This window comes from Lotus japonicus, chromosome 6, assembly GCF_012489685.1.
Source record: "Lotus japonicus ecotype B-129 chromosome 6, LjGifu_v1.2".
Taxonomy (NCBI): domain Eukaryota; kingdom Viridiplantae; phylum Streptophyta; class Magnoliopsida; order Fabales; family Fabaceae; genus Lotus; species Lotus japonicus.
Genome location: NC_080046.1, coordinates 59,691,035 through 59,718,387, shown reverse-complemented (window position 1 = coordinate 59,718,387; position 27,353 = coordinate 59,691,035). Strand labels below are relative to the sequence as shown.

Genomic DNA, 27,353 nt, shown 5'->3' with positions numbered 1-27,353 from the left:
CATCCCAACAATTCCTCATACCTGTTGTTTCTCCATTATTTTACTTGTTTTCATTTACTTTTATGTTTTTAAACAAAAATCAAACTATTGTGCAACCATCATTTAAGCTTGATAACTATTGAACGGCATAAGTATTACACCTCCCTGTGGATACGACAAAACCCTTTACTATACTACAATTGAGTCTTGAGAGATTCAAACGTAGAGTGGTAAAAAATCTTTCAACACCTTTGTAGAAGAAGAACAAGGAAGGATCAGCCTGACTACACGAAAAACCAAAGCGCATGAGAAAAGAGCTTAGGCACTGAAACCAAGCACGGGGGGCCTGTTTGAGACCGTAGAGGGCCTTGTTCAACCGACACATGAGTCGGGAAACGATGATCAACAAATCCAGGAGGCTGCTCCATATAAACAGTTTCAGTGAGATGACCATGAAGGAAAGCATTTTTTACATCCAACTGATGAAGTTGCTAATCATTGAGCACGGCAAGAGATAAAATAAGGCGTACAGTAGTAGCCTTGACAACAGGACTGAAAGTAAGAGAGTAATCAAACCCTGGAATCTGCGTGAAACCCTGAGCTACCAAACGCGCTTTTAAGCGCTCAACAGTGCCGTCACTGTGGAATTTAGTTCGAAAAACCCATTTACTTCCAACAACATTGGTAGTGGAAGGACGAGGAACTAAAGTCCAAGTAGAATTCTTATGAAGAGCAGAAAGTTCATCCTCCATAGCTGCCAACCATTGAGGATGCTTCATAGCAGATTTGAAACCCTTAGGCTCAGTAACAGTATGCAAAGCAGTAAGAAGACCAGTAGGTTGAGCGTGGACCAAGGCATAACGCGGATTGGGCTTTAAAATACCATTATGAGATCTAGTCTGGGGGCGAGCAGCAACAGGAGCAAGGGGAACCTGAGCCACAACCGGAGAAGTAGCCAGTGGTGAAGCAGGGGGAACCTGAGCCACAATAGGAGGGGCTGCTAGTGGTGCTGGTGAAGTAGGAACCGGCGAAGGTGGGGCATCATCATGAGGAACCGGCGAGGGTGGTGCATCATCGTGAGGATCCTGCAGAACATCTAAGTCATCACAAGAAGGACAAGATAAAGGACCAGTATGGGGGGAACTCTCCGGACTGACGGGAATAGCAAGTCTTGAAGATGGAGGTGATCCTGCAAATGGTTCATAAAACGTAGAGACCTCGAAATCAGTAGCGGAAGAGTTAGAGCCTGCAAAAGGGAAGCATAATTCATCAAATTGAGCATGACGTGACACATAAGTCCGAGAAGAAGCCGGATCAAAGCATTTGAATCCCTTGTGGTGACTACTGTATCCCAGGAATATGCAAGGAGTACTCCGAGGGCTAAACTTATGTTTCATGTATGGACGCAAGCAAGGAAACACCCGACATCCAAAAGGATGGAAAGTAGCATATGTAGGCGCAACATGAAACAGTAGCTGAAACGGAATCTGATTAGAGAGCACCTTAGAAGGGACACGGTTAATAATATATACCGCAGTACTGAATGCATCAACCCAATATCTAGTAGGGACATGTGAGTGATACAACATAGCAAGACCAAGCTCAAGAACATGTCTGTGTTTCCGTTCAACTCGTCCATTCTGTGCCTGAGTATGAAGGCATGAAAACCGATGAAGCACACCCGAAGAAGCAAACAAAGCATGTACTTTGTTATTAGTGAACTCGGTGCCATTATCACTTTGAAAGACTTTGATCGACCGGGAGAATTGGTTTTCCACAAACGCTTTGAATCGAACAAGGACATCATAAAGGTCAGACTTGCGCTTCAATGGATAAAACCAAGTAAACCGGGAAAAATCATCAACAAAGATAACAAAGTAAGAAAAACCATCAACAGAAGCAACAGGAGATGGTCCCCACAAATCGCAATGGATAAGGTCTAAAACTGCAGAAGAACGTTTATGATTATCATAGAAGACTAAACGCTTACTCTTAGCCATCTGACAGGAAGTACAACAAGTAGGCTTAGGCAAAATAGAGGAAACATTGAAGCAAACAAGTTTATGCAATTGTTGAATAATGTCAAAATTAACATGTCCTAACCGTGAGTGCCACAATTCAAAAGAAGCACGAGGTAATGTAGAACCGGTAGCAAGCAACGCCTGTGATCCGTGGTTAAGCACATAAAGCCCATTATCACATTGGCCTCTTCCCAAAACAGCGCCTGTCTGTCGATGTTGAATAACAAAAGAATCATCCTGAAAGATAGCTCGAGCATTGTGTTCACAGGTCAATTTGCTAACAGAGACAAGATTATTGGTTAGCCGAGGCACAACCAAAACATTAGATAAAGGAACAGAATAAGAAGCAGAACGAGAGCCAATATGAGTAATAGGTAAACCAGCTCCATTACCAACTAGAACACGATCATTACCAGAGTAGGCATGAGAGTCCGTCAGCTGAGATAGAGAATGTGTCATATGTGAGGTAGCACCTGTATCCATAAACCAATCGGACCGGTTTGAGGTGTTCAACGAACAACTCGCAGCAAAGGATTGAGCTAAATTGGCAGACTCAGAAGAACGATCCCAGCGAACCGAACACTTATCAGCATAGTGACCCTGCTCACGACAAATTTGACAGCGAGGAGTGTAAGTGCCACGACGACCAGAGCCACCATTATTGCGACGCTGACGAGATCCACCATTAGAGTTGCCGCGATTTCCACCACGAGAACCTCCACCAGAATTTCCACGGTTGCCACTATTGGAAGATTGATTTCGAGAAGAGCGAGTCTGATTGCTTGCATGGAAAGCAGCAGGCGGAGGAGTCACTGATTCCTCAAGAGAAGCCTGAAAAATAGCATGACTCTCGACCTTACAAAGAATGTCAGTAAAGAGAGGTATGGGTACCTGATCAAGCTGACCGGTGGAAAAATTTGCATATGATGGGCCAAGACCACGAAGAAACCAGTGAACTTTGTCATCATTAGCCACAGGGGCACCAAGAACAGCCAATTGATCACAAATAGTGCGAAATTTCCGTCCATACTCAGAAACGGAGAGGGATTTGTGGCGGCACAGGGAGGGTTTGGAGGCTAAGGTTTCAACCTAAACCTAATACCATGTAAGATTGGATACTCTCACCACAAATTGTGTGTGAGGTAGACAATATTATTTATAATAAAGAAAGTATAGAATATTCCTTAGAATATTCTGAGACATATTACAAAATATATTAAAGAATAACAAAAGGAATATCCCGTAGGATATTACGCCTATTTATCTCTAACACTCAGGTTTTGACTTTAATTTTTAGTTCTTAGCTAAAACATTTTTTTGTTTTTTCCACCATAGTAGTAATGAGATTTAAACCTATAATCTCATGCAAATGATCCAAATCCTTTACCACTAATATAATACCAGTGGTTTGAAGCATACATAGATGATTGGTCACAATTTGCTTCAGATAACTTTACGGAAAGTGCCAAGAAAAGGGAAGCAAAGAAAAAAAACTTTGGCAAAGGTGAATATCAAGTTGACTAAAAATTTGATGAAATGGACCCTGCATGTTTACTTTTTGTTTCAAATGACCATGGCTGTCTTTTATCTTTTTATGAACTGCAAGTATCTTTTACACTGTATTCATAGGGACTCGAAATCGAGATATATGTTTAAGCTAGAATAATCCAAAGCAATTGATTTATGTGTTTGGTGGTGATAATTGTCTTTATCTAGTTTCAAGTTAGATACATTGTTTAGTCTTTAATATTAAGGTTAGTGTGAGTTGAGTACTTGAGTTACTCATCTATAGTGAGGAGTGCATTTCTCAGTCATGTCATGTCAGTAATGTTAGAGTCCCACATTGGCTAGAGATGTCTATGGGAATTCCTAATCATTCATAAGTAATTGAAAAAACATGTCCCCTATGTCGATACGCTGAATGGGACATACAGATACAAGATTTGAATAGTAGTGAAGGTTTTCTGATAGGAATTTGTATTGAAACATGGGGATAGTCAAAATTGGCGAGCATAATAGATGAGGACAAGTGTGTACAGAGTACAGACAAACGCTGCCCATGTTTCAAGCAAAAGGATATGCAACACTAGCTAAGGTAGCAAGTTGTAGAATGCCACCACTTTTAGCTCCAAGCATTGTCCAAACCAAATGAGTACCTACTACTATAAATAGGTTTGCAAGGGTAGTAAAAGAATGAGCAAGGTGAAGAAGATGGTGAAAAAAGCAGCTTTGGTCATTGCTTTCTCATGCCTCTTGCTGGTGATGGCTTTCACAGCCATTTCAGCCAATGCAGATAAAACAAGCGGTCATCTCCCAACTTCCAATAATATGGTTTACTATCCTCAAGCAGGTAAAGCTCATCAGCATTTGTGCTTTAGCACTCATCACCAATTTAGTGTCTTTGGATCTCAATTGAGTGCAATGTGAACAAACTTTCATATCCACAAGAGTTCCATTAACTGTTTATTTCACCGTACACTAGTGTCAATGGATATCTAAATATAGTCTTGTAGTGCCACCTAAAATTCTTGTAAGCTAAAAGTAACTGTTATGTCTTTTTTTCTGTGAAGGTTGTCGATGCTGCACGTTCATATTGAAGCCAATGCTCAGATGTGGCAAAGTATGCTGTGTAGATGGTTGTTGCTCTTCAACTTGAACGTCACAAGGCTAAAGAAGACACCCTCTAAGTTCATACACCTCTTACCCAGAAACATAAGTATGTGCTACTAAATAATTATGCAGGAAACCAAATGAATAAGTGCCCTGCATAGAAGTTTGTTGTGTAATTGAATATTGATTACTAATGTAATCAAACTTTTACTTTGAATATGTTCATCCTCAAGAGATTCCAATTCAAAAATCACTTGCAGTTCATGTTCTAAGAAAGGTGAACTGGAAAACGATAATCTGATTCATTCAATTAATTCAACAAGTATCACCAGAACAAACATGAAATAAATATGTGCAATATTCAATACCATCGTGACAATGTTTACACAGTCCCTTATATGACAATGGCTTGTTCATATACAGGGCTACAAACGATGAATCTTTTGAATCTTTCTAAGATTAAGTAGTATATCAGCTATTCTAGTTCTAACAGTCTCAGAAGGGGGTACCATGAAAAACCCACTAATGAAACCTCTAAATCACTTTGAAAGAGAGAAAGTCCCATGTAGAATTAGAAGTAATACTACAACCCACCACTGATAGGTTGTTTGAGATGTCGATGAATCTGAGCCAACGCCTACAAGAAAACGACAATCACCAACTGAAGGGTCCAGGAAAGTAATCATACCAAGCCCATCAAAATTGCAGCTTTGTGAATCTTGCATTCTTAGCTGATAGTAACTGTTAAAAGCATATGATACATTACCCTTCTCGCCGATTTCATTGCATGAACCTCCATAGTTAAGCGTGGTGCAGTCCGCAACACTACAGGCAATTCTCATATGGTTTACTACATTAGTCAAATCACTGGAGGGGTTTGCCACACACCATCTAGATGGAAGATACTGAACATTCCTTGCATTTCTTAATTCCTTCTTTCCAAGTCCAAGGTCTAATGGATACTTAGCCTGCCCATCAAACGAAAATATCCCCCAGTGTCTTTCAAAGTTTCCCGGAAGCGTGCTCTTAGCTCCTTCGTCAAGTAAACTGAAAAGATAAACATCCATAGGAGGAATACCTGGCCTCAAAGGGGTCCCTTTGTTACTTGCAATGTGATAGATGAGGCCTTGATTGAAAACCTTTGCAGCGGTGACATTTGCACCAAGGGCTCCATCTGAGGGCCAACCAATTTCCCCAATAACTATGGGCATCTGACCGTATCCGAGTTTACTGAGGGCTGCGACTAAAGTGTCGTAGTTTCCATCAAATGCATTGGTGTAAACATTAGAAGCATCTGTGACAGGATGAGTAGTTCCCTCAAAGAACGCGTAATCTTGGGGAAAATCTCCATTGTCATAAAGGCTTAGAAACGGGTAGATGTTGACAACGAATGGAGAACCATTTGAGTTGAGGAACTGAACCAGTTGAGTTATTATCTGAGTCAGTTCAGGTCGGAATGCCCCTTGGGAAGGAGGTCCCGGGGACTCGTAGGCATCTGCATTGCAAGGGACAACTAGCTTCACATAACCCGCAAGATTTGCTTTGACTAAAGACTGTTGTAGATTGGATATGGCTGGAATGACAAAGTTCTGAAATTGACCATTATAACTCGTAAGGAAGGGTTCATTTCCAACAGCAACATACCTGCAATACAAGGTAGAAGGTAAAAGGCCAGTAGAAAATCAACATGTTTCGTACATTTCTAAAAAATCTTGCTACAAGGCAAAAACTGCAAAACTAAAAACGCAAAAAGGCATTTCATACAAGTTTCATGAGCGTTACAAGGAGGAAACAATCATGAAAACTTCTTGTACTGTCTACTGTAAATTTCTCTTATAGAAGTGAGTTGTGAGCCATTATTCAAAGACCTGATAGGCTGATACTTACATAGCTAGGATTCAGAACTAGATCAAAATCCAATTATCATAGTTTCTATTTCAAACTAATAAGAGAAATGCATCCAAGAATTGTTTGTATAGCACCATCCGATACAAAACTCACACCACAGATAAATATTCTTAATCATTTGTCTTAAGTTCATTTCTCTAATCAACTTGAACTGGTAATTAAGAACCATAAGATTAAAATTTAAAAGTCAAATTGATAATACAAATCAGTCTTGATTGAATTCAGCTTTTGATACCCTAGTAACTATATATTCCCAGGTAAGTTACAACTTACAATACACATTAAACTAGCTTCATTGTATGCACATATCAAATAAAATATTGGGTTTATTCCATTTCTAACTAGTATCACTTTACCTGATATCAGCACCTCTTCTACCACCAATATAAGCAGAGAGATTCCGGCGAACCCAGAAATCAGCAGCAACAGGAGAGGAGCTGAGGGCAGACAACATTTCATTGGGGATCCCAACCATGACCTGAATACCACTCCCCATGAGTGCCTTAAGCACATCAGAATCAGCTTCAAACAGCTTCACTTTTTGGATCCTGTTTTCTCTAAGCAGATCAACCACCGTGGAGGGTTTCAGCCGGTGGAAAGAAAGAGTGCCCCAGTTGACACCTATACCTGATTCCACCGCTGGAACCAAGCTCCAGTATAAAAGCCATAGGGACCAAACCACAAAACCCAACCTGGGTTCCAACATTGCTAGCAAAATGGTGAAAATGGTGAGAGATTTTGAACAGGGTTTCAGGGTTGAATCAACATCACAGTGTGGTGGTTGGTTTATGCTATGAATGAGTAAAGGTGAAGAAAGAAACACTCAAACACTGTGTTTGTGTGTACTGTGTAGTAACCAGTTTTGTTTTAAGGAGAGGTCTCAGGTTATTTTTGTGTTGGATCTGGATGGGTTGGTTTTGTGATTTTACTATAATGCCCTTACTTTCTAATTGTTTTTTTTTCACTTATGTCGGCATCGGCAAGATTTGCCTCTATTAGACAATCCAAATGAGAAGGCTATTTTTGGGTGTTCATTACACATGAATGTTCACAAGCATTTTTGAATAAAAAGTGTTTTTTTTTATGAATTGGATTGAATAAGGGGCACAACATGATGAAATATTTGGAGGGTAATTATTTTTCCCCCTACAAAATGAGTGAAGTTTTGATTTTTATCAATTGTCGGAGTCAAGTTATAAGAATGTCTAATGTCATGTTTGAAAATGAGTTCTGATTGGTTTTGAAGACTTATTTACATGTCTGACCAAAGCTTCTATAACATACTTACATGATATATGACGTGTTAGTTGAAAATTAGAAGAGGGGGAAACACTTATTTAACCTATAACTATAAGGTTAGATTTTTTTTTCTCGTCCAAAAATCACTAATTCCTAATCTTTACCTAGAAATTTATTTATCACGCGTAAAATCATCAAAGTTCATGAAGGCTCTCTCTCAACTAGCATTACTCTAGCTTTCCCTCTCCTACCTAGCCCCCTTTCATAACCACTCCCCTTCAACATTCTTGGTGCTAGTTCATAGAGGAAGAGGGAGAGTGAGAGCAATCAAGGGAGGCAACGCGGTGGAGGCTTGTTTAATTGCATGCTTGGAAGGATGAGAGGATTCCATTCCTACATATTGTAATGTTCAACACATATTCCATAACTCACCCTGCCCATTTTTAAACAATTTTAAATTCACACAATTCATCAAAAAATGCATGTATACATATCATTACTTGATAAATAATTCCTTGCGATGATATAGTCATTAACTCATGAATTTGCATTATATCTTCCTCAATGTTCATTGTTATAAGGAAAACGTATATTTTTAAGATCTTATGTATTATTATAGGGAAAACGTATGTTACACATGAAAAAGGTATAATCTTTGAGTGAAGAGATAATTAATTACATGAAGATGAGTAGGGTTCGACCTTTGATGCAATACCCTATTTTACGGCACTCGATCCACTCTCTACATTCTTTGATAAATATAATATGTTTATGAGATTGTCTAAATGACACATGATAAAGTTTGGATCAAATAACTCATCATCCAATCACATTGGAGATAAGTGAGTTGGAATTTCTATATTTTATTTGTTAATTTATTTCCAACTCATTTATCTCCAATATGATTGGATGATGGGTTATTTAACCCAAACTTTATCATGGATCATTTAGACAACCCATATGTTTATTGATTAAATATGCTTTACAGATGCTTAATCCATCACCCCTCATCAAATGCTTAAAGGTTCTTATGGATATGTTTTCACCACTACATCATCATAATTATTTAATATCATCTTCATCTCTAGTTTAGTTTTAAGTTATTTGTCAAGCTGAATAATTTTGACGTTGAAATATATTTTCCATTTCTCACCAAGTACCATGTATCGTCATTCATCGAAAGCTTTGAATTCGATCATGTTTAATTAATTGCTACAATTTCTCTATTCTCTATCTCTATTTCCCTATCTATTATATGCGAAACGAGAAATGAGGACTTGTAATAGAGTAATGTTACTTACACACCTCTCTTTTGAGGTGGAAGAGGTGGAATGATGAGAGAGATAGGAAGAAAATGAAAAGTAAGAGAGAGAAAGTATGAGATGTGATAGATGGTAAGAGGAGAGAGATAGAAATAAAAAGAGGTGGAAATGAAGTGTTTTAAAAATGAGGTGTGTATATATCATTACTGCTTATAATAAGGAAATCACATTTTTCAAGCGTAGTTTACATGAGCGAATTCAAAACATTTAATAATTAATGATACATTGTCCTCGCCTACTTGGTGACAAATAGAGAACATGTATATATATTGCAATGACCAAACTATTTAACTCGATAAGCAACTGAAAAATAAACACACGAGCTAAAAATATGATATATATCGATCTGAACATGAGTTTGGTGTTGTTGTGTTGAAAATAATAATTTGAATGGTAGTATCGGTCAAAACCGAAGCTAACAGTGTTAAAATGTTGTATACATGTACGACTATATAACGATAATACTTATGAGTTAGTATTGATCATGACAATCAGTGTGTTGCTCCGGCTTAACCGACACAAAATTGTGACATCGGCTAAGCTACCAATGCAAAGTATTAGCTCTGACGCTTTTAACGTCAACCACAATGCCAACAATAAATCTATTATAGCACGGTTTTTTCATTGTTAATGAACATTTTTCTTATAGTGAATATGTAAAGGGAGAGGGGTTTTTAATCCCCATATCCAAATATTCTGTTACTGTGATTGCATAAAAGAAAAATGTCTTACAATCATTGAGCAAATATTGTCTTATTCTCTCTTATGCCAGCCGAAGTTTCATTGTAAAGTGTGGAAAAATGGTATATCCTTGTAGACTTGGAGAATGAAAAGATTGTGATTGCCCTTCCTAAACATGGGGATCAGGCCTCAGGGGATTGTTCAGTATACGTTTCTATTACAATGCAAAATCAATACCACTTTGCAAGCTTTTGAAGTATTGTAAAAGAAAACCAAGATATTGATATCCTCAACCAAATCAAAAAAACTAAACAAAGTTAAAGGTGCTTGTTAGTATTTCACAGTTGTTTAATAAAAGTCAGCAGCATTGCAAGGAGATCTTATCAGAAATGCTTCACTCAGCAAAATGTTATTGGTGATTACTAATTCAGAAACACCTTATCTTTCCTCTCTTTATACAACTTTCTGACCACTTTGAGGGAATCCAAACGCCCATTGGCCTGGTTGGTATAGAATATAGAAAGCTTATTCAACAATCCTTGCTGAGTAGATCTGTCTTTTTTATCTTAGCCAATATATCACCATCGGGATAGTCGTGATCAGATTAATCTCTCACCTCATAGTTGGCGCACTAAACAGCAAAGCAATGATCAATGAGTTTTTTTTCTATTCACAAGAGTTGAGAATCAAACACTCAATCACTTAATTGTTTAAGGGACGAAATGCTAAACCACTACGCCAACTTTGAGTAGCTCTGTCTGCCACCACAAAAGAATGTAGGGAAAGAGAGAGTACTGAAAAGCAATTGTGGCACATGCTTATCACTTCCTGGCTGCTTTTGCATCAACATTGCACCAAGGACTCTGCATTTTACACTGATTCAAGATTTTCTACGCACATCTATGGCCCCAGAATCCAATTACAACTTTAATTAGTCACTCTATCTTGTTTAGACTTATACCAGAAAGAAGATTGCATAATCTTCCAAAAACAAAATTTAAATATTTCCTTGAGAATCATGACATGCTAATAAGCCATAATAAAGTAGTAATTTCCACGTTGAGCACACGTCACTTGTGATGGTTTATAACGTGGCTGCTTTATTGATGATCACATTTTCCAGCAAACAACTTGTACTACATGAAAAAGAAATGCCTCTATTTGTTTGCAATTTGCAGCGGCTGGAAAAATGCCGCCAAAACGCCTCATTTCACGGGAACCGCCGTTTAATGTCTATCTCTAAATACACATTGTAATTTTAGTGTTTTTAAAAAAAATTTGTTTTAAACACGGGATAAAATATAATGATTTTTTTTTTCTTCATTAGATTGATCCAAGTTTCTGAAAGGTTTATCTGAAGATGAGCTAAGAAAAAGGCAGGGGAGGGTAAAAGAAGACCACCCTTTAATTATATCACTTGGTAATATAAAATAGTTTGCATAAACACAGGATAAACACTCATAATTCTGCGTCAAGCTGATCCATGCTTTACACGAAGATGTGGAAATGGACACCACATAATAAATAAATAAAAACTAACAAAGAAGAAGCACAAAAAAACATCAAAATTTTATTATTTTAATAACTAGACCGGCCAATTATTTTTTTCATCCTGCTAAAGACACTCGACCTAAAAGGCTAACAATCAAGTAAGGGTTAAGTTGACCGACCAGGACAACCAAATGCAAACCTTTCGCTCGTCTAATCAACTAGCTGAACAAAAGATCGAGTAAGTTGTTGATTTTTGATTCAACATCATTGAAGCAAGCCCAACGCCATGAAAGCCGACTAATACCGTTACTTAGCAAACGCTAAACACTCTTATTAGAGTTCACATTAAACCCTATAAGTATAGGCTTATTTGGCATACACCGTAATGAATAGATAGATAGAACTAGCAGCCAAACAGACAGAGACCAAAACAGAATGAACATCTCTTGCTCATGGTTTAATTGGCTTTAACCTCGGCTAAGCTTATGATATCAGTTTGTCCAACCTTTTTCCTCAAACAATTCGTTAACTTAGCAGCATCCATGCCATCTCCAATCACCACCAAGTTGTTTTTATCTTCTCCTTCTAGCCCCACAAAACTTACACCTGCAGCATTTGTTTCAAAATTAATTTCTTAAGATAATCAAGTATATTGTTCCCATTTCTTAGTCCATGTTTGGAAACATGTCATATCGAAAAAAATCAATTTTAAGAGAAAAGCTAATTATGTGATTGCGTGTTTAGATTATTGGTGACACATAATCCAGAGCAGATTAACCCCATTACTACATGCAGAACAAACTAGGCTCTACAATTGAGAGGGAAAAAATGATCAAAATTGTGTAGACGATAAGAAATAAAAATAAATAAATAATTAGTAAGAAGTCATACATTTGGTATAAAAAAGTGTTAGCATAAGCATTATATAAAGTAAATGACTACACTCATATTAGATAAAACATCTTGTTTACAATATATTCTAGTGATTATTTGTCCATGTGATGTATAAAATATATTCATGCACCCTCTTTGGCCACAAGAGTGAAGATTAAGATTATGGGTCTTCAAATAAGTAATGTCTATTTTTGGTTTATTCGATAAAGTATTGTCACGTCAAATGAACATCATTCTTATAAATTTGATATCCATGTATTTTTTAATTGATACGTCACAATTTCATTGGTTGAAATAAAAAATGAGACATCATTAAGAACTTAAAAAAGAATCTTGATCCAAACAATGAAGTCTGACATAAAAAATGTTATTATGTACATATTTGAATACAAGGTGGAAAAAATAGAGTGAAATCAAAATCACAGTGGATCGGATAGTTGCAAAAGTTAAGAGAACTTGTTATATTCATAGCAATATTAACTTTACCTTAACATGATTTTCCATCATATGTTAAGCAAAAAAATTCATGAACACCTACTGTGCAAACCACTACTAGGTATTCACTTTTATGGGTTTTTAACCACTATAAAGTATACTGGTAGTAAAGAATTACCACAAAAGTAAGATGTCCAAAAGTGGTTAACATTGTTTGAATATTTGTGTATCATTGATTTTTTTTTTTTGATAAGCCAAGCAATTGTATTTAAATAGCACAAGGGTGCAACCTAAATACAAAGGATATGAGAAGTAGTTATAATATGAGAAGTAGTGTATCATTGATGTATAAACATAAAGAAAGCTAGAGGATGTGGGGTGTTGAGTGACAAACCGTTTGCTCCAGCAACAACCTTTAGAGCCTTGGTTCGGCATTTCTGGCAATACATATTCACCTTCATCACAATTTTTTGCTGCAAAAACACAAGCAAATTCAAAATTAAGGGTCAGAAAATTATACATATCCCAAAAAAAAAAAAAGCGATTACATATTGCAAGCAAGTTAAAGTATATCTACCTTCATGTTTTCGAAGGTTAAATTCGTGGTTTGGTTATCTTAGAGCCAAGATCCAATATGCTGAAGACAGTGAAGTTATTGGCATTTATATGCATGAGATTTGGGAGAAAACTCAAGTCAAGTCGTCTACTGTGAAGAGACAAAGTTAAAGAAAATAAGATTAAATAAGACAGAAACTTTGACATAAAGGTTGAAGCCATGCATCTCTTTCACATGAAATGAAACCAGAAGTTTCCGAGAGTTGGTTACGTGGCGCTGGTTTGTTCGTGTTGCGCGTGTCCAGAGAAACGCGTACGAGAATTGTTAGGTGTACAGGTTTTTCCATTAACTCCCCATGTTCGAAGAAATTATACTGCCAATGTGAACACATGTTCACTCAAACTCAATTATTGGTAACTGATCAGACAAATCTAACCAACCAATTCGAGAGCCGATGAATGTTTTGGCTGTGTGTTCCTCTTGATCGTGGTCTGATTTTGGGTTCTCCTCCTCTCTGTGCCTTGGACCCTCCGAGTAATACTGGTAAAAACACTCTAACGTCCAAGTTAATTTTGGTAGAGGAGAGAGTATAAGGATAGATAGATTGCTTACTACGTTTTTGTTGGGGAGAGTCACGGCGAGGACCCATGGGCCAAGGTTGAGAGGAGACATACCAAGGAGATCTTGGACACCACATCTTAACCCAAAACCTTAAGGCATTAGGTTTATGGGTTACATCTCTTATAAACTCTCCCTCTCACCTTGACTTCTCCGATGTGGGACTTGACTCCAACACTTGATTCCAACAATCTCCCCCTCAAGTGTGAGTCATTCAACCACATCACCCATGGTCCTCCCTAAAAGTTGTACTTGGTACCACATGCTTCATGCCACAAGTAATACAAAGGAGCTATAGCTACACTATAGCCGCAGAGGTAGGCAATTTTGCCGAATTGCGTGACCAAAGATGTTGTGTGTTTTATCTGTGATTTCTCGCTCTACTACTTCGTGCAATCGAGGTGCTTGAATCCCCTACAGTTTTTTCGCGTGGTTCCTTATTTAGGTACAAGATCAGAGGAGTTGAGGTATAACGTCAACACCACCAATGGTCAAAGGTTCGGCGTGCGTTGAGGTTGACCCTTGGATGGCCTGAAGGTGCTGTTCTATCAGTCAAATGATGAAATGTGGATGGTCTTCTACCTTTACTCTTCTTCCCCAGGTTACGTGCCTAGCGTGGGGAATGATGATGATTTGGGAGATAAGTAAATTGAAATATGTTTATTATCTAATTTTCTTGATGTCTTTCATAGAATTCTCCACCAAGTGTTGATTTGTGAGTTTCCGTACATGAATGAAGGGTATGCGTTGGCTAAGAAGCGTTAGGGCCACTTGTCCATATGTCAGTTAAATAAGGTATTCAGTTGTCGAGCTCCACATCGGCTGGGTGATGGGTGCCTTGCTAGTTTCCGTGCACGGGCGGGAGTGATTTATTTTATGTTATCTTGAGTGCGGAATTTCCAACATGATCGGTCAGTGTTGTTGGTCAGGTGTATGGAGAGTCGAGGGAATGTATCAGACAAAACTTGCTCTGATCGTTGTGACCACAAAATTTGTGGATTAATGTATAACACGTAGTGTCTCAGTCATGAGAATACGATCGAACGACATACTGATGTCTAGGCCACAAGTCTGACGACACATATTATGTTTCAGTCACGAGACCATTGGTCGGGTGCTCCATACTATGTCTTGGTCGGGAGATCATGGGTTTGATGACACATTGTGTCCAGGTCATGAGACCATAGGTCGAGTGCTCCACACTAAGTCCCAAGATCATATAGGTGACACATATTTTGTTTGGGCCACAAGATCATCAGTCGGTTGATACACATTATGTCTTAGTCATGAGACTGCAGGTTAGATGCTCCACATTATGTTTCAGACTCTCAATCACAAGATCTTAAGTAGGATGACATGCATTATGTCTTAACAACGAGAATATGAGTCGGATGGCATAATAGTGATTCGGCCTCTCGTGGGCCAAATTATTTATCCCCGGGAAACAATTTCCTCTATCAAGATGTGTCGGTGGTATCCGATTAGTATGGACATACCACTTCTCTTTAGAAGGTAGTATGTTCATTTCGAATTGTTAATGTGAGAGTTGTATTGGTGGATGATTTATAAGACATTCTCTAATCTATGGTGGAGGCAAACTCACTCAAATTTTTGTTCGAATAAAAAGAAAATAAATTATGGTGATAGCAAGAAAGAACTATATGGTTGACGCAAAGTCAAGTAAAAACTATAAATAATCTCTTCTTTTTCGACTAAGAGCTTCAAACAACCACTTTTTACCACTACGACTAACACCTATTCAGTATTATACAATTTAATTTTAGTGTATCATTGTTAAAAAATCTATATTTATAATTTAACGATAATTTCATACATTATTTAGCGAGGCTAACACTTTCTAAAATCTTGTTAGAAATCACATGGATTTCTTCAATGGGATCCCAAACATAGCAAAAAGAAGAATAGGAAAATTGATTCCAATATTCATTCATTATGAAAATTAATAAGTGGAAAAATACAATGAGTATGCTATTTATAGCACAACTTCCTAACTAACTATTTCACTTCTAACAAACTATCAACTAACTATTCCTAATCACTAAGTGTGATTCATATATTTCTAATAAATCTGATGAATATCATTTAATATGTTAAGTAATACAGTAATACTATATCAGTTCATTATTATATTATTCTTTTAAACCTTTTATATTAACTGTATATGAAAATTAAACTGCCCTTCACAACATAGCAGAATAGCTAATTCAAGAGAAAAGGTTCCTAAGTCAATGCTACTTGAACAAAATAATAGCGACAATGTTCAACGTGCTGGAATAGCTCAGTTGGTTAGAGCGTGTGGCTGTTAACCACAAGGTCGGAGGTTCGACCCCTCCTTCTAGCGCTTCCTCTCTTTTTATGTTAATTTCATATTTCATATATTCGTTTTTTTGGTCAAATATATTGGGCTTTTTTGGTCAATAGATATATATAGATATATATATGGGTTAGTGTATTCCTTTCTGGCTCTTATGGAGACTGGGCCTCAGTGCAACTGGCACTCCCTGCATGGTTGGGTCTAGACAATGAATTGATGACCAGAAAAAAAAGACAGTAAATGAATATTGAGAGAACAAATTACAATAAAAATAAATTTGAGGTGATCTTTTGTGTTAGTTGTTTCTTCTTTCAAGCTACTTAATAATTAATTCACTTGTGTGTCTATTTATTTTTTTGAAAGGTTCATGTCTATTTCTAGGTGAGGTAACTTTATTTTGGATATATTTGTAAAGGGATTTGCTATTTTACTCCCATTTGATTTTGTAAAGGAGTAAATTAACACTTAACACTTTTTTTCTTGGACAAAAACTACCCTCGACTTCTCATTTCAAAGAAACTTTAGAAGAGGAAAACAAATTAACAAAATGATTAGACCACGAAATTGAAATAAAGTTAGATAAGTGATCAAAATTGAATTAAAAGATGATTAGAAACAATATTTTCCTCCAGTTCCAGCAACAGATTGGATTTATCGTGAGGGTAATTCAGCAGCGGATTGGATTGCAAGTTAGAGGGCTATCTCCCTTTCTCCTGAGTTAGGGAAGTGCTTTCTCCTCCTCCGGAGCTTTGAGTATCTCCTCCTCAAGGATAGCCTAGGCGTGCCTTAATTTATCTATTGTTGTTTCGTTATTTTTTCGGAACACCAAAAAGAAAAGACAATATAATATTCTCAAATCATGACAGTAGATTAAATATGGCCTTGAACATCCAACCCTAACATATAGGTACAATTAAACACATAACAGTTAAGCTGAAAATCATGGGAAAGACCAAGCTTAGAGTCTTGAAGTAGTGAACCAGAGATTCAAGAATAGCATTCTAATAGTGACTTGAGCATTTTGTCAATTTTATTCTGTCTAATTAATTCCATGACAGTTGACACAAACAGATGATGGTACCAACACAAAGATATGACAAACCAAATCAAACAAACAAATGATATCAACCACTGTTAGGTCAACCACTGTCAATGGATTCTTCTTATTAACTAAACAGACATTGCCCTTTACACAAGCACTGCAGCAGTGATTGGAGTGTGCACTGGAGCAATCACTTCCATATCTGTTTCCACAACAACGGAGCTATTTGGGACAGTGAACCATAATGTGGTGGTGGCCAACATCCCATTTGGTTCCCTTGTGTTTGGCTACTCTGCTGCAGTTCTTTACAATAAGGAAGGGAATGAACATGGGAAATGCATGGGCATGGAGTGCTACAGTTCCACATTTATCATCTGGGGCTCCTTTGCTTCCTTGGAACTGTCTTGGCTTTGATTCTACAAGTTAGGACTTGCAAGTTTTATTTGTAAAATCAATAGGCTTCACCTATTTATGACCCTTCAATACACACAGTGGAGATTAACTTGTATTAGATAGGAGTTACACTCAAACTAGATTCAAAGGTGGTATATTAACTTGTAACTTCAAAGGAGCAATATAGAGGGAATGACATGTAAATGATACCTGAACATTTGAAACATGGTGCAATGCAATGTTTACCAAACATTTATACTAATTGATCCCTGAAATAAGCATCATCAAAACTGAAGCATGGACAGAGAAAAGAATGTTTAAATGTTATTGTGAAACCTGCATAAGCAGATTATCAGCTTCTGATGTGAGATAAAAATAAAGAAATGAAAAGGGAAACAAAAAAGAATAGATAAGAATATATGATATGATATTCATAATTTGATGAGTGTTAGCATGTCTGATATATTGAGCAGCCTGCGTGGCTCCCCTCACGCCATGTAAAAAGGTTGCCATTCTTTTGACAAGCTTCTTAGGTGGCATTCAGGGAGCCAGGCAAGCACATCAATTCAGATGATCAAAGTAGGTAGCACTCCCCACCATAATATTTGAGCTTAGTCAAAATCTGCACCATCAAAACAATGAAGTAAATTGTAAGTTACCTTCATTCACATATCCAATTCCAAAAAACACAATGGTTGTAGACATAAACACACACATGCACTAGGAAAAACTATCTATTTGCATATTTGGATCTGTTTTTAATCCTCCCGGAATCCCTTATCTCAAAAAGATACTCTTGATACATTCTCTCATAATCACTTCTCCCCCAAGTGGAAACCTATCAGATTTCCAAACACACTAAGATTGACAAAGATTATTAAGTATTAGCAATACACAATTCAAGAGCTACATACCATAATTTATCAGATAGACAGATAAGATGAGACCAAGGAAGGGGATTCTGTTTCTTTTGCTTAATTCTCCAATATGACTTCAAAGAGCTTCAAATGAGTCTCTTTGCCTTTAGAACCAATACACAAAGCTCTGGGGGATTTAAGGAGGTGTTGATGCAGATAGAAGTGAGAGGAGAGACAAGAGAAAATCCATGAATGAAAGAAGAGGAGAAAATTGGCAAAGGCGGCAGCCAAGAGGCTTCAATTTGTAGCAAATAGTTCCATCAAATAAAGCCAAAGCTGCCTGAGATTTACAGGTACTCCTTTTTGGATTTTCTTCCCTTGGAAAAGGTGAACCTTCTTCCCCACCCCACAAACAAAACTCAATCAGTTTCAAACTTCTCATCACATTTTTCATCTTTCTTAAGTTACATGTAAAATTGGGTATTATATATGCCTATCTGTCACATTTTTTTTACCATTGTTCAAAAGAGGACGAACTTCGGAGCAATAGTAAGTTTGATGTTATGTGATTTTACAGCTTGCAAAAGTGTAGTAAGATAAAACTGCTTACATTTGATTATAAAATGAGTCCAATCTCTTCTTGAAACTTGCACACAATGGAAGCTTTATAGCATGAGATTTTGCATTTTTTTTTATTGTAGAACTGCACATGCTTTAAGGTTGAATGGATTATTACAAGCCTATTGGCACAATGTTGTTTTATCTGCAAAATTTATGTTATGTTATAAAAAGGGCAATGCCTAACACGATGTTGATCTGGTAGCCGGTAAACAAGTTATTTCTTCATAAAGGTGATTACATAAATTCAAATCTAAAAAAAAAAATTACCTTTTAAAAGGATTATTATAGTTTTCCGAATGAATTTACATCAAAGAAAAAGAATCAATGAATTGTTGTGATTACCATACTAGGCCAAAACCAGTGAATAAGACAAGGCCAGAGTTGCACTGTGCTTTAGCTTAGTTTGTAGCTGGGGCCGGTTCCTCTCACAACTGGACCTGGATCAGAAATAGACAAATGAGGTTGTGAAATTCATACTACAGCACCACCAAGCACTAATCATATTATCGTAATACAAAATTTGTGCTGTGTCTATCAATGGATTATACTATAGATCTAGCCGTTGTAAGTTGTAACTCATGTCACGTTTCATCAGTTAACTATATGTCAATAATAATATAATAAGAATTAAGAGAAAATAACTGTAGTAAGATGAGACAAAGATTTTATTTATTTTATTTGTTCTAAGCAAAACTTGGTTGTCTTTCGCATAACTAGTCTTAACCCCGAATAAAGGAGGTTGTATCAGGTTTTCTACGGCCAACATAAAATTTACCAATATATATATATATATATATATATATATATATATATATATATATATATATTTCAAAGAAAAATGATTAAAGCAACTAAGCCGGTTAATTGCTGAATCATTGTAGTCTAAGATATTAATTACACTGAGAATCCCAAGCTAGCTTTGTTACTTTCAAAACATTGTGAGGCACAAACTTTGTTACTCTCAAATTTTCATGCTAAGGCCTGCACATAAAATAGTTCTAATTAGCTAATCATAAATAGTACTCCTACAATATTTGTTCCAATTTGGAGTTATGTGGGGTTCAATATTTGACCACCTCTTTTTATTGGCAAACATATTTATGTGCCTTAAATCCAAAAAAAAAAGATTTCTTTTAGAGTGCATTTTTTTTATAAGCTCTTTTAGAGTGCATTATGTGAAGGTCTAGTGAGGCCAACTAACAACATGGCATATGTGTAGTTTTTTTTCTGGTCAAAATTTAATATGTAAGCATAGAATAAATGCCCCGTTTTAAAGAGCTTATTTGAACTTATCTGATAGCATAAGCGCTTATGTGTTTGGAAGAACTTCTACAAACAGTTTAAGGCCTACCATAAGTTGTTTTCAGCTTATTTTCATAAGCTACTCTGGATAGCTTATGAAAAAAGAGCTTATGCTTATATAGTAGCTTATTTTTAATTTATTTCAATAAATTTTTTAAAATAATTTATGAATAAGCGTTTATGAGTTTAATTGAGCTTTATTTTCCAAACGGGACCAAAATAGTCTTTACCAACTAGTGTGATTAGTTCATGTTTATTTTTTCTTAAGCAATGCCTCAAGCAACAAAAAAAAATGGTTTGCTTTGGGTTCTCACGTTTATGTACCCCACCACTAGGCCACTACCCTTTGCATTCACTTTGGGCCTGGTTTTGTCCTGTTTCAGTTTACCCAAAAAAATTAAGCTAAAAAAACTAGAAAATTGTTCGAGACTTCAAGTGTCAGTTGGATGTTGACAGGTTAAACACTTCAACTTTGATTTGGTCTCAAATCTCAATTGGTCTCAATTTAAGGATCATCGAACTAATCTACAACAAGTCATTCAACTAAGTTAGGTTAACTTAAAAGAGAAGAATTAAATTAGTTACTGAGTAAATATTTAATTTGGTTTTCAAAAAGTGTTTTTAGTGTAACTTTGGTTTCAAAATATAAGAGTATAAACAATGTGTTATTATTCATGATTTCATGGAATGATATGAGTTACATATATAGATGTTTGTGGTGAGATCAGCTTCTAAATGTATATGGTCAAATTACAACAGTTGTTAATATTCGAACAACAAACATTTAAATTTAAATTTATATCTATTAAAAAATTACATTTACATAATTTGTTCCCTCAAGCCTTAAACATATTAATAAGTTTGTTTTCGAAAAAAATAGTAGTAACAAATTCATTCCTTTAGGAACCAAAAGGTGTGACATAGTAGTTAACTTAATCTCTTAATCATGAGGTTAAGAGTTTGATTGTGACTCATGAAAATGAAACGTATTATGGTCAGCTGACTATCCCTTTTCTTGGACCGCACCGGACATCATTTCCTCACCTTAAATCTCTTTTATAAAAAAAAAAACTAAATTAAAGAATATATTATTAATATGTATAATAAATTTTGATCTGTTTTTATTGTTGTCGACAACATAAACATAAAAGGCTTATTAGCACTTTTGGTCCCCCAGATTTTATAATTGTGCAAATAAGATCCCTAAACTTTAAAAATAGCATTTCGCATCCCCGACGTTAGTCTCCGTTAACAATTTTCGTCCCCCACCATAATTCCGTCCAAAAACTAACGTTTTTTGCTCACGTGGATTTTTTAAATGAGTTGGCCACAAATTAGGAGAGAAAATGGTAATTATGAGAGATAATCTAATTATTAAATTTATTCAATCTAATTTCTGATTTTCCAGAATCACGTGACTGAATCCATCCTTATTTCTCATTTCTCCTTCAGCGTTCTTCTCCATCACCATCTCTTCTCCCCCAAATTCTCCCAAACCTGCAATTTAACCAGATTGATATGATCAAACTTTGGTCTTCTAAATGCTTAATGGACCTTATCTTATGAAACAACAAAAAAGAAAATTTGTTTCTCCAACAATGCAGAGTGAGATTAACGACAGATTGATATAGTGGCCAGCAATGTTCTTCCCTTTAATCATGATTGTAATATACCTTGCTCATCAATGATACAAGAAGAGAAGCATATAAATCTTAGATTGATTCTAATAGCAAAAAGGATTCATCTCTTCCACTTCATCTTCATCTTCAAAAGATCCCCATCTCCAATCTTCTTGAACCCAGAAAACCTTTCCCCCTAATCTAGTGAGAAACCCAGAAATTGAACCCAAGCCCAGAAACCCAAACCAAAAAATCAACCCAGAAACTGTTGAACCCCAAAACCCCAAATCCAGAGAAAACCGAAACTCCAACCTAAAAAACCCCAATCCAGAGCAGTACTGAAGAAGGGTCTAAAGGGTCGTTGATTTGGGGATTTTCCAAGAGAGAAGATGGATCGAGCAAGGTAGAGGTGGTGGTTGGAGCAGGATTGAGCTCGGTGAGCATAGTTTGAACCCAGGAAAGCAGATCGGTTAGATCGTAGTGAACGGTGTCATAAGCTCCGCTGGAAACGCCATCGGCACCCCTGGAGCTCCGCTGCCGCACCCCTCCACCGCGTCCCTTTTTCTTCTTCCCCTGTTCAGTTTTCCTGCAACTCTTCTTCATCTGTTGCATGAATTAGGGATTTTAGAGTTAATTGGGATTTAAGATATTTTTAATGTTTATTTTTAATTAAATGATGTTAATTTATTTTAATATTTTAATAATTTGACTCTCTCTCCTAAATTACCTTTCTCTCTCATAATTGGTGGCCAACTCATTTAAAAAAAAAGTCAACATCAGCCAAAAACGTTAGTTTTTGGACGGAATTATGGTGGGGGACCAAAAGTGTTAATAGAGACAAACGTCGGGGTAGCGGAATGCTATTGTTAAACTTTAGGGACTCAATTTACACATTTTTAAAATCTGGGGGACCAAAAGTGCTAATAAGCCAACATAAAATATCTTTGAGCAATGAAAATAAATACCTGTGGGCCTAGATGGCCCAAGTCTCGAATGTTGTGGGCTTATTAAATAGTAAATACATTTTCAATGATTCTTAGATAAGAAGAAAAGTGAGAGAAAGAAGGAACCTAGAGAGAGAAAGTAGAGAAAGAAACGTATTTGCCTCGCTGGAACAGAGAGACAGAGAGAAGAAGCAACAGTTTTTGTTTATATTTTGATTTCCTTTTGACTCTCTTCTCTTCTCTTCTCTTCTCTTCATCTTCTTCTTCAACCTTCTTCCTCTGTTCGGAATTCGAACGATCTCAACTTCACAGCATGTCTTACGCTTACCTCTTCAAATACATCATCATCGGCGACACCGGTAATCAAATCGTCTTCTCGCTTTATTGCAATCGTTGTTTCATCATCGTTTTTAGGGTTTTTTTTAGAATGATTTGATAGCTCGTAAGATTTGGTTTGGTTCCGTTTGTTCTGTATCAATTTCTGTATTTCTATCAATTAAACCTAGAAAAATGATAACTAGGTTTTGATTTGGTTCTTTTTGTTATGCGGTGATTGATTGCTGTGGACTCATATGTTTTTTTTGTTGTTGCTGCAGGAGTTGGAAAATCATGCCTTCTACTTCAATTCACCGACAAGCGCTTTCAACCCGTTCATGACTTGACAATCGGTGTTGAATTTGGAGCTAGGATGATCACAATTGACAATAAGCCAATCAAGTTGCAAATATGGGATACGGTTAGTTTCGACCCGTTTCGTAGAGCTTAGCATAAATAGAATTGGTTCAAATTTGGAAATCTGTGAAACTTGCTTGCTGCTGTTTCTTATTTCTAGGAATTTGCAATTGGTTGTGGGGTGATTGTTTATGTTAGGGCATTTGCAATTGGTTGTGGGTTGATCGTTTATGTTAGCGATTTTTATTGGTTGTTTCATCCTCTATTTAGCTTGTATATGCAACCTGAAAAGTTTTATGTGGTTGAAGATGATAGGGTCCTGTTACCAAGTAGGCACTCTGTAAAGAATTGAGGAAATAAAAAGTACTTTTAATGAAAACTGCTATATCTAATCAGCATTATCAAATAGCGGCCGCTGTAGCGTAGCGGATTTTTTGCTAATCACGACGCCGCTATTGCCCACTATAGCGCACTAGTCGCCGCTAAATAGTGGATTTTTGGCTCACCGCCATGGTCCGCGATCGCGATTTGACAACACTGTTTCTAATTCGTTAGAAACTTAAGAAGCTTTCGTTTTCATTTGATACTTACTCCTTTTGGATCTTTAACGATTTGTGCAGCGCTTGTTAGCATTTATGAAGAAAAGAATACCATGTAATTATTATTCTATGTTGAATTTTTGGCTGATTTTCATACAAAGATTTGTCCTGATAGAAATCATATGATTAATGGGGCTAGGACGGATGGTGTTTGTCATAAGTGTAGTTTGTTCCTGACTTCCGGTAACTTTCATATCCATACTGCGTTTTTTATTCTTCTTAAGAACATTATGCTGAGCATGGTGTAATCTGTCCCTGTAAGTTTTATCTGTTCTTGCGGGATGATCGATCTCCGTTGTTGAAAACCTAATTAGCTGGGGATGACAGCCTTTATTCATGAATTTATCCAAAATTAAAATTACATTATACATGAGAATAAACTTGAATTTGGAGAGGTTGTATATTTTTCTCAACCCATCTTCTCTAGTGATTATGAGATATGGGTGGAAAGACTTAGCTACTACACGGGTATGGTAGGTAGGAAGTACATGGACAGATGGACTTTGGTGAGCCCTTGAGATACCTTCCATATTTTAAATGGTTAGGGTTTATGAATTCAGTAATTGACAATAATGCGACAATTTTGAACTACCCATCACAATTATAATCATCGAGCTAAGTGTAATTTGGGTTTGATTTATATTTTTTCAGCTTGGATTGATTTTCCAGATTTCAGTGATGAAAAATGTTCTCCATTAGTTGCTTGAGATGTGAAGTTTTAGGTACTGAGTTTTCTTGTAATATTTCAGGCTGGTCAAGAATCCTTCAGATCTATTACAAGGTCTTATTACAGAGGGGCTGCAGGTGCACTGCTCGTTTATGATATAACCAGGTATTCTCAAATTTGAACTTCTAAAATCTTTGTTTGTATCTGATAAGAATTTTTTAGAGAACCGTAGCATAAATCTAGCTGTTGTAGCTGGAGGGCCCAATGCCTTATCACATGGGACTCAACTTGCATACCCCACACCAACATACTTCTGACGTGGGGCTCAATTTTCATACCCCAAAATTGGACCCTAACAGAATCCTAAAATAAATAATAAAATATCTGTTTTCATATAGAAAGAAGTTAGTTTTTTAAGAGTCCATCTTATTTACAAATCATATTGCATATCCAATTTTATATTTTATATAATCCATCACTTCAAATATGATTTGTAAATCATTTTAATCAAAATCATTTCATAAATAAGCTGTTTAAATGCAGTTTAAGTGAAATCACTGTTGTGAATTTTGAGGGAAGGAAGATATGTGATTTTCTAATAAATATCAATATATTTAAAAGAGCATTGAAAAAACAGCATTTGATTATTTTTATTTACTTAGGAGATACATGCTTTGGAAGAGCATTGAAAGAAAACATGCATTGAATCTTATCCAATTTGATGGGCTACAGAATGTGCAAAATGCACACATGTTTATGTAATTATGTATGACAGTTATGTGATGATTATTTTATAAATAAAGCAATGAAAATGGTGCTGACCCTTTGTTTACCATAGGAGGGAGACATTTAATCACTTGGCTAGTTGGTTGGAAGATGCAAGGCAGCACGCTAATGCAAATATGACAATTATGCTGATTGGCAACAAGTGCGATCTTGCTCACAGACGGGCTGTAAGCACAGAGGAAGGTGAGCAGTTTGCAAAGGAACATGGATTGATCTTCATGGAGGCTTCAGCTAAAACTGCTCAGAATGTTGAAGAGGTAAGAAGTCACTCATATAACTTGGGCTTTCTTCGTTTATTATACCACATGCACTCCCGAAACGCAGTTTTCCGACATATCTAGGTACTTAGGCTGAGTATTTTGGAAAGTTATCTATATGGAAGTTTTTATATAACCTACCCTTTTGCAGGCATTCATAAAAACAGCTGCAACCATATACAAAAAGATTCAGGATGGAGTTTTTGATGTATCAAATGAGGTTCGTATCTTTATTTTTAGCAGAGTCATTCCTTACCTCATCTGTTATATTTCAAATACACTCTGGGTTATTTAATTTCACTCTAACTTATATTTTTAAATCTGTGGATGCATTATGGGGATAATGATTATAAAGTGGAAAACATACTCCTGATTCAAGGAGCAAGAGTTAAGACACTGATAAAATTTCTATGTTTGCAGTCTTATGGAATTAAAGTAGGATATGGTGGAATTCCTGGACCATCTGGAGGTAGGGATGGCCCTTCTGCCTCGGCTGGAGGCTGCTGCAGTTGAAGTGAACATATTGCAACCTATTTGCTTCGATGTAGTTCTATATGCAGTCTCTTCCTTACTTTTATTCTGGGTTTGGATATCAAGATATATATGCTCAACGTCCACTGATGAAGTCAGATAATTGTATAATGTTTTCTTTTAAATCTTTACTCTGCTTCTTTGACTTAAACTGATATTTGTCCATATTTGTGTGCAGAATTAATTGATCTCTTGTTTCATATGTGTTAAATAAGACTTGTTCTTTTGTTGAAATATAATGCACAACAAGTGTGATTTTGCTTCCGTGGGGAGAACACCATCGAGGCACTTGGGAGTAAAGTCACATATTATAACACTTTTATTTTTAAAACATGAGCTAAGAGCCTAAGATGAATACGCCAAGTTAATGTAGACAACAATCTATTGTAGTTACTTTCAATAGAGGTAAGGAAGTTGTCACGGATTGACTAATTTACACACAATAACATGGTTGGACTTCCAAGTAATGTAAACTTCTTCAATTCATAAGGTAGATTGGAAAGAATCATTTAATTTTAAATTTTTATATGGATTTTCTTCTTTAATTTGGGATTCCCTGCTGAGTTGTGGGACTAACCCATAGGTTGAGTTTGCATTAAAAAACACTCATAGGTATGAAGCTCTTTCAAGAATTGTGATTCTAGGTTGCTTTCCGAAATCCATTTCTTTAAGATGGTTCAATTGGTGGAGTTATAAATACACAACAGAAGTTAAGGATTAAAACTACCTATGGAATTCCGTCTCTTTTCCATTCCCTTGCCGATCCCAAAATTCGTGTCAACGACTAATCCAATAAAAGAATATTAGGTTTATTATCTTCTGTTATAGATCTAATAATTGTGAACCAAGTTAGTTGGTTTTGTTGAGAATTGAGTGGTGCAGCGGAAAAATATTCACTTGTGAGAACTGAATAACCTTCAAAGCAAATCCAAATAATCACAGAGGCAATAAAAAATAAAGTTGAGGCACAAGAT

General features: G+C 36.3%; 3 protein-coding genes, 2 long non-coding RNA genes and 1 other non-coding gene across 6 annotated transcripts; 3 read left to right on the top strand and 3 right to left on the bottom strand.

Annotated features, from left to right (window-relative positions):
* Positions 1-3,787: 3,787 nt before the first annotated feature.
* On the top strand, positions 3,788-4,827 carry LOC130724265 (uncharacterized). The gene is made up of 2 exons (XR_009014471.1): positions 3,788-4,350; positions 4,571-4,827. It is a non-coding gene; the product is annotated as an uncharacterized LOC130724265 (long non-coding RNA).
* A 123-nt stretch (positions 4,828-4,950) lies between these two features.
* LOC130724264 (glucan endo-1,3-beta-glucosidase 5-like) lies at positions 4,951-7,385 on the bottom strand. Its single transcript, XM_057575458.1, has 2 exons — positions 6,875-7,385; positions 4,951-6,254 (listed from the first exon to the last, which is right to left on the bottom strand). The coding sequence occupies exons 1-2, from the start codon at positions 7,222-7,224 to the stop codon at positions 5,150-5,152; spliced, it is 1,455 nt and encodes a 484-aa protein (XP_057431441.1). The 5' UTR covers positions 7,225-7,385; the 3' UTR covers positions 4,951-5,149.
* A 4,100-nt stretch (positions 7,386-11,485) lies between these two features.
* LOC130723503 (heavy metal-associated isoprenylated plant protein 47) lies at positions 11,486-13,304 on the bottom strand. The gene is made up of 3 exons (XM_057574575.1): positions 13,158-13,304; positions 12,975-13,053; positions 11,486-11,857 (listed from the first exon to the last, which is right to left on the bottom strand). The coding sequence occupies exons 1-3, from the start codon at positions 13,161-13,163 to the stop codon at positions 11,709-11,711; spliced, it is 234 nt and encodes a 77-aa protein (XP_057430558.1). The 5' UTR covers positions 13,164-13,304; the 3' UTR covers positions 11,486-11,708.
* Positions 13,305-16,042: 2,738 nt separating this feature from the next.
* Positions 16,043-16,116, top strand: TRNAN-GUU (transfer RNA asparagine (anticodon GUU)). Its single transcript has one exon. It is a non-coding gene; the product is annotated as a tRNA-Asn (tRNA).
* Positions 16,117-16,964: 848 nt separating this feature from the next.
* On the bottom strand, positions 16,965-18,688 carry LOC130724653 (uncharacterized). The gene is made up of 3 exons (XR_009014587.1): positions 18,439-18,688; positions 17,735-18,146; positions 16,965-17,608 (listed from the first exon to the last, which is right to left on the bottom strand). It is a non-coding gene; the product is annotated as an uncharacterized LOC130724653 (long non-coding RNA).
* A 4,278-nt stretch (positions 18,689-22,966) lies between these two features.
* LOC130724489 (ras-related protein RABB1c) lies at positions 22,967-26,593 on the top strand. The gene is made up of 6 exons (XM_057575718.1): positions 22,967-23,226; positions 23,464-23,603; positions 24,888-24,970; positions 25,644-25,848; positions 26,000-26,068; positions 26,269-26,593. Exons 1-6 carry the CDS (start codon positions 23,181-23,183, stop codon positions 26,359-26,361), a joined length of 636 nt encoding a protein of 211 aa, XP_057431701.1. The 5' UTR covers positions 22,967-23,180; the 3' UTR covers positions 26,362-26,593.
* The last annotated feature ends 760 nt before the right edge of the window (positions 26,594-27,353 follow it).

Excerpts from the sequence above, each read along its gene's own strand:
- LOC130724264 (XM_057575458.1), bottom strand. The coding sequence starts at position 7,224 with ATGTTGGAACCCAGGTTGGGTTTTGTGGTTTGGTCCCTATGGCTTTTA. Across the intron at positions 6,255-6,874 it reads AGAAGAGGTGCTGATATCAG|GTATGTTGCTGTTGGAAATG; the intron begins GTAAAGTGATAC and ends CTTGTATTGCAG.
- LOC130723503 (XM_057574575.1), bottom strand. Across the intron at positions 11,858-12,974 it reads GGTTGTTGCTGGAGCAAACG|GTGTAAGTTTTGTGGGGCTA; the intron begins GTTTGTCACTCA and ends CAAATGCTGCAG.
- LOC130724489 (XM_057575718.1), top strand. The coding sequence starts at position 23,181 with ATGTCTTACGCTTACCTCTTCAAATACATCATCATCGGCGACACCG. Across the intron at positions 25,849-25,999 it reads CTGCTCAGAATGTTGAAGAG|GCATTCATAAAAACAGCTGC; the intron begins GTAAGAAGTCAC and ends ACCCTTTTGCAG. Across the intron at positions 26,069-26,268 it reads TTTTTGATGTATCAAATGAG|TCTTATGGAATTAAAGTAGG; the intron begins GTTCGTATCTTT and ends CTATGTTTGCAG.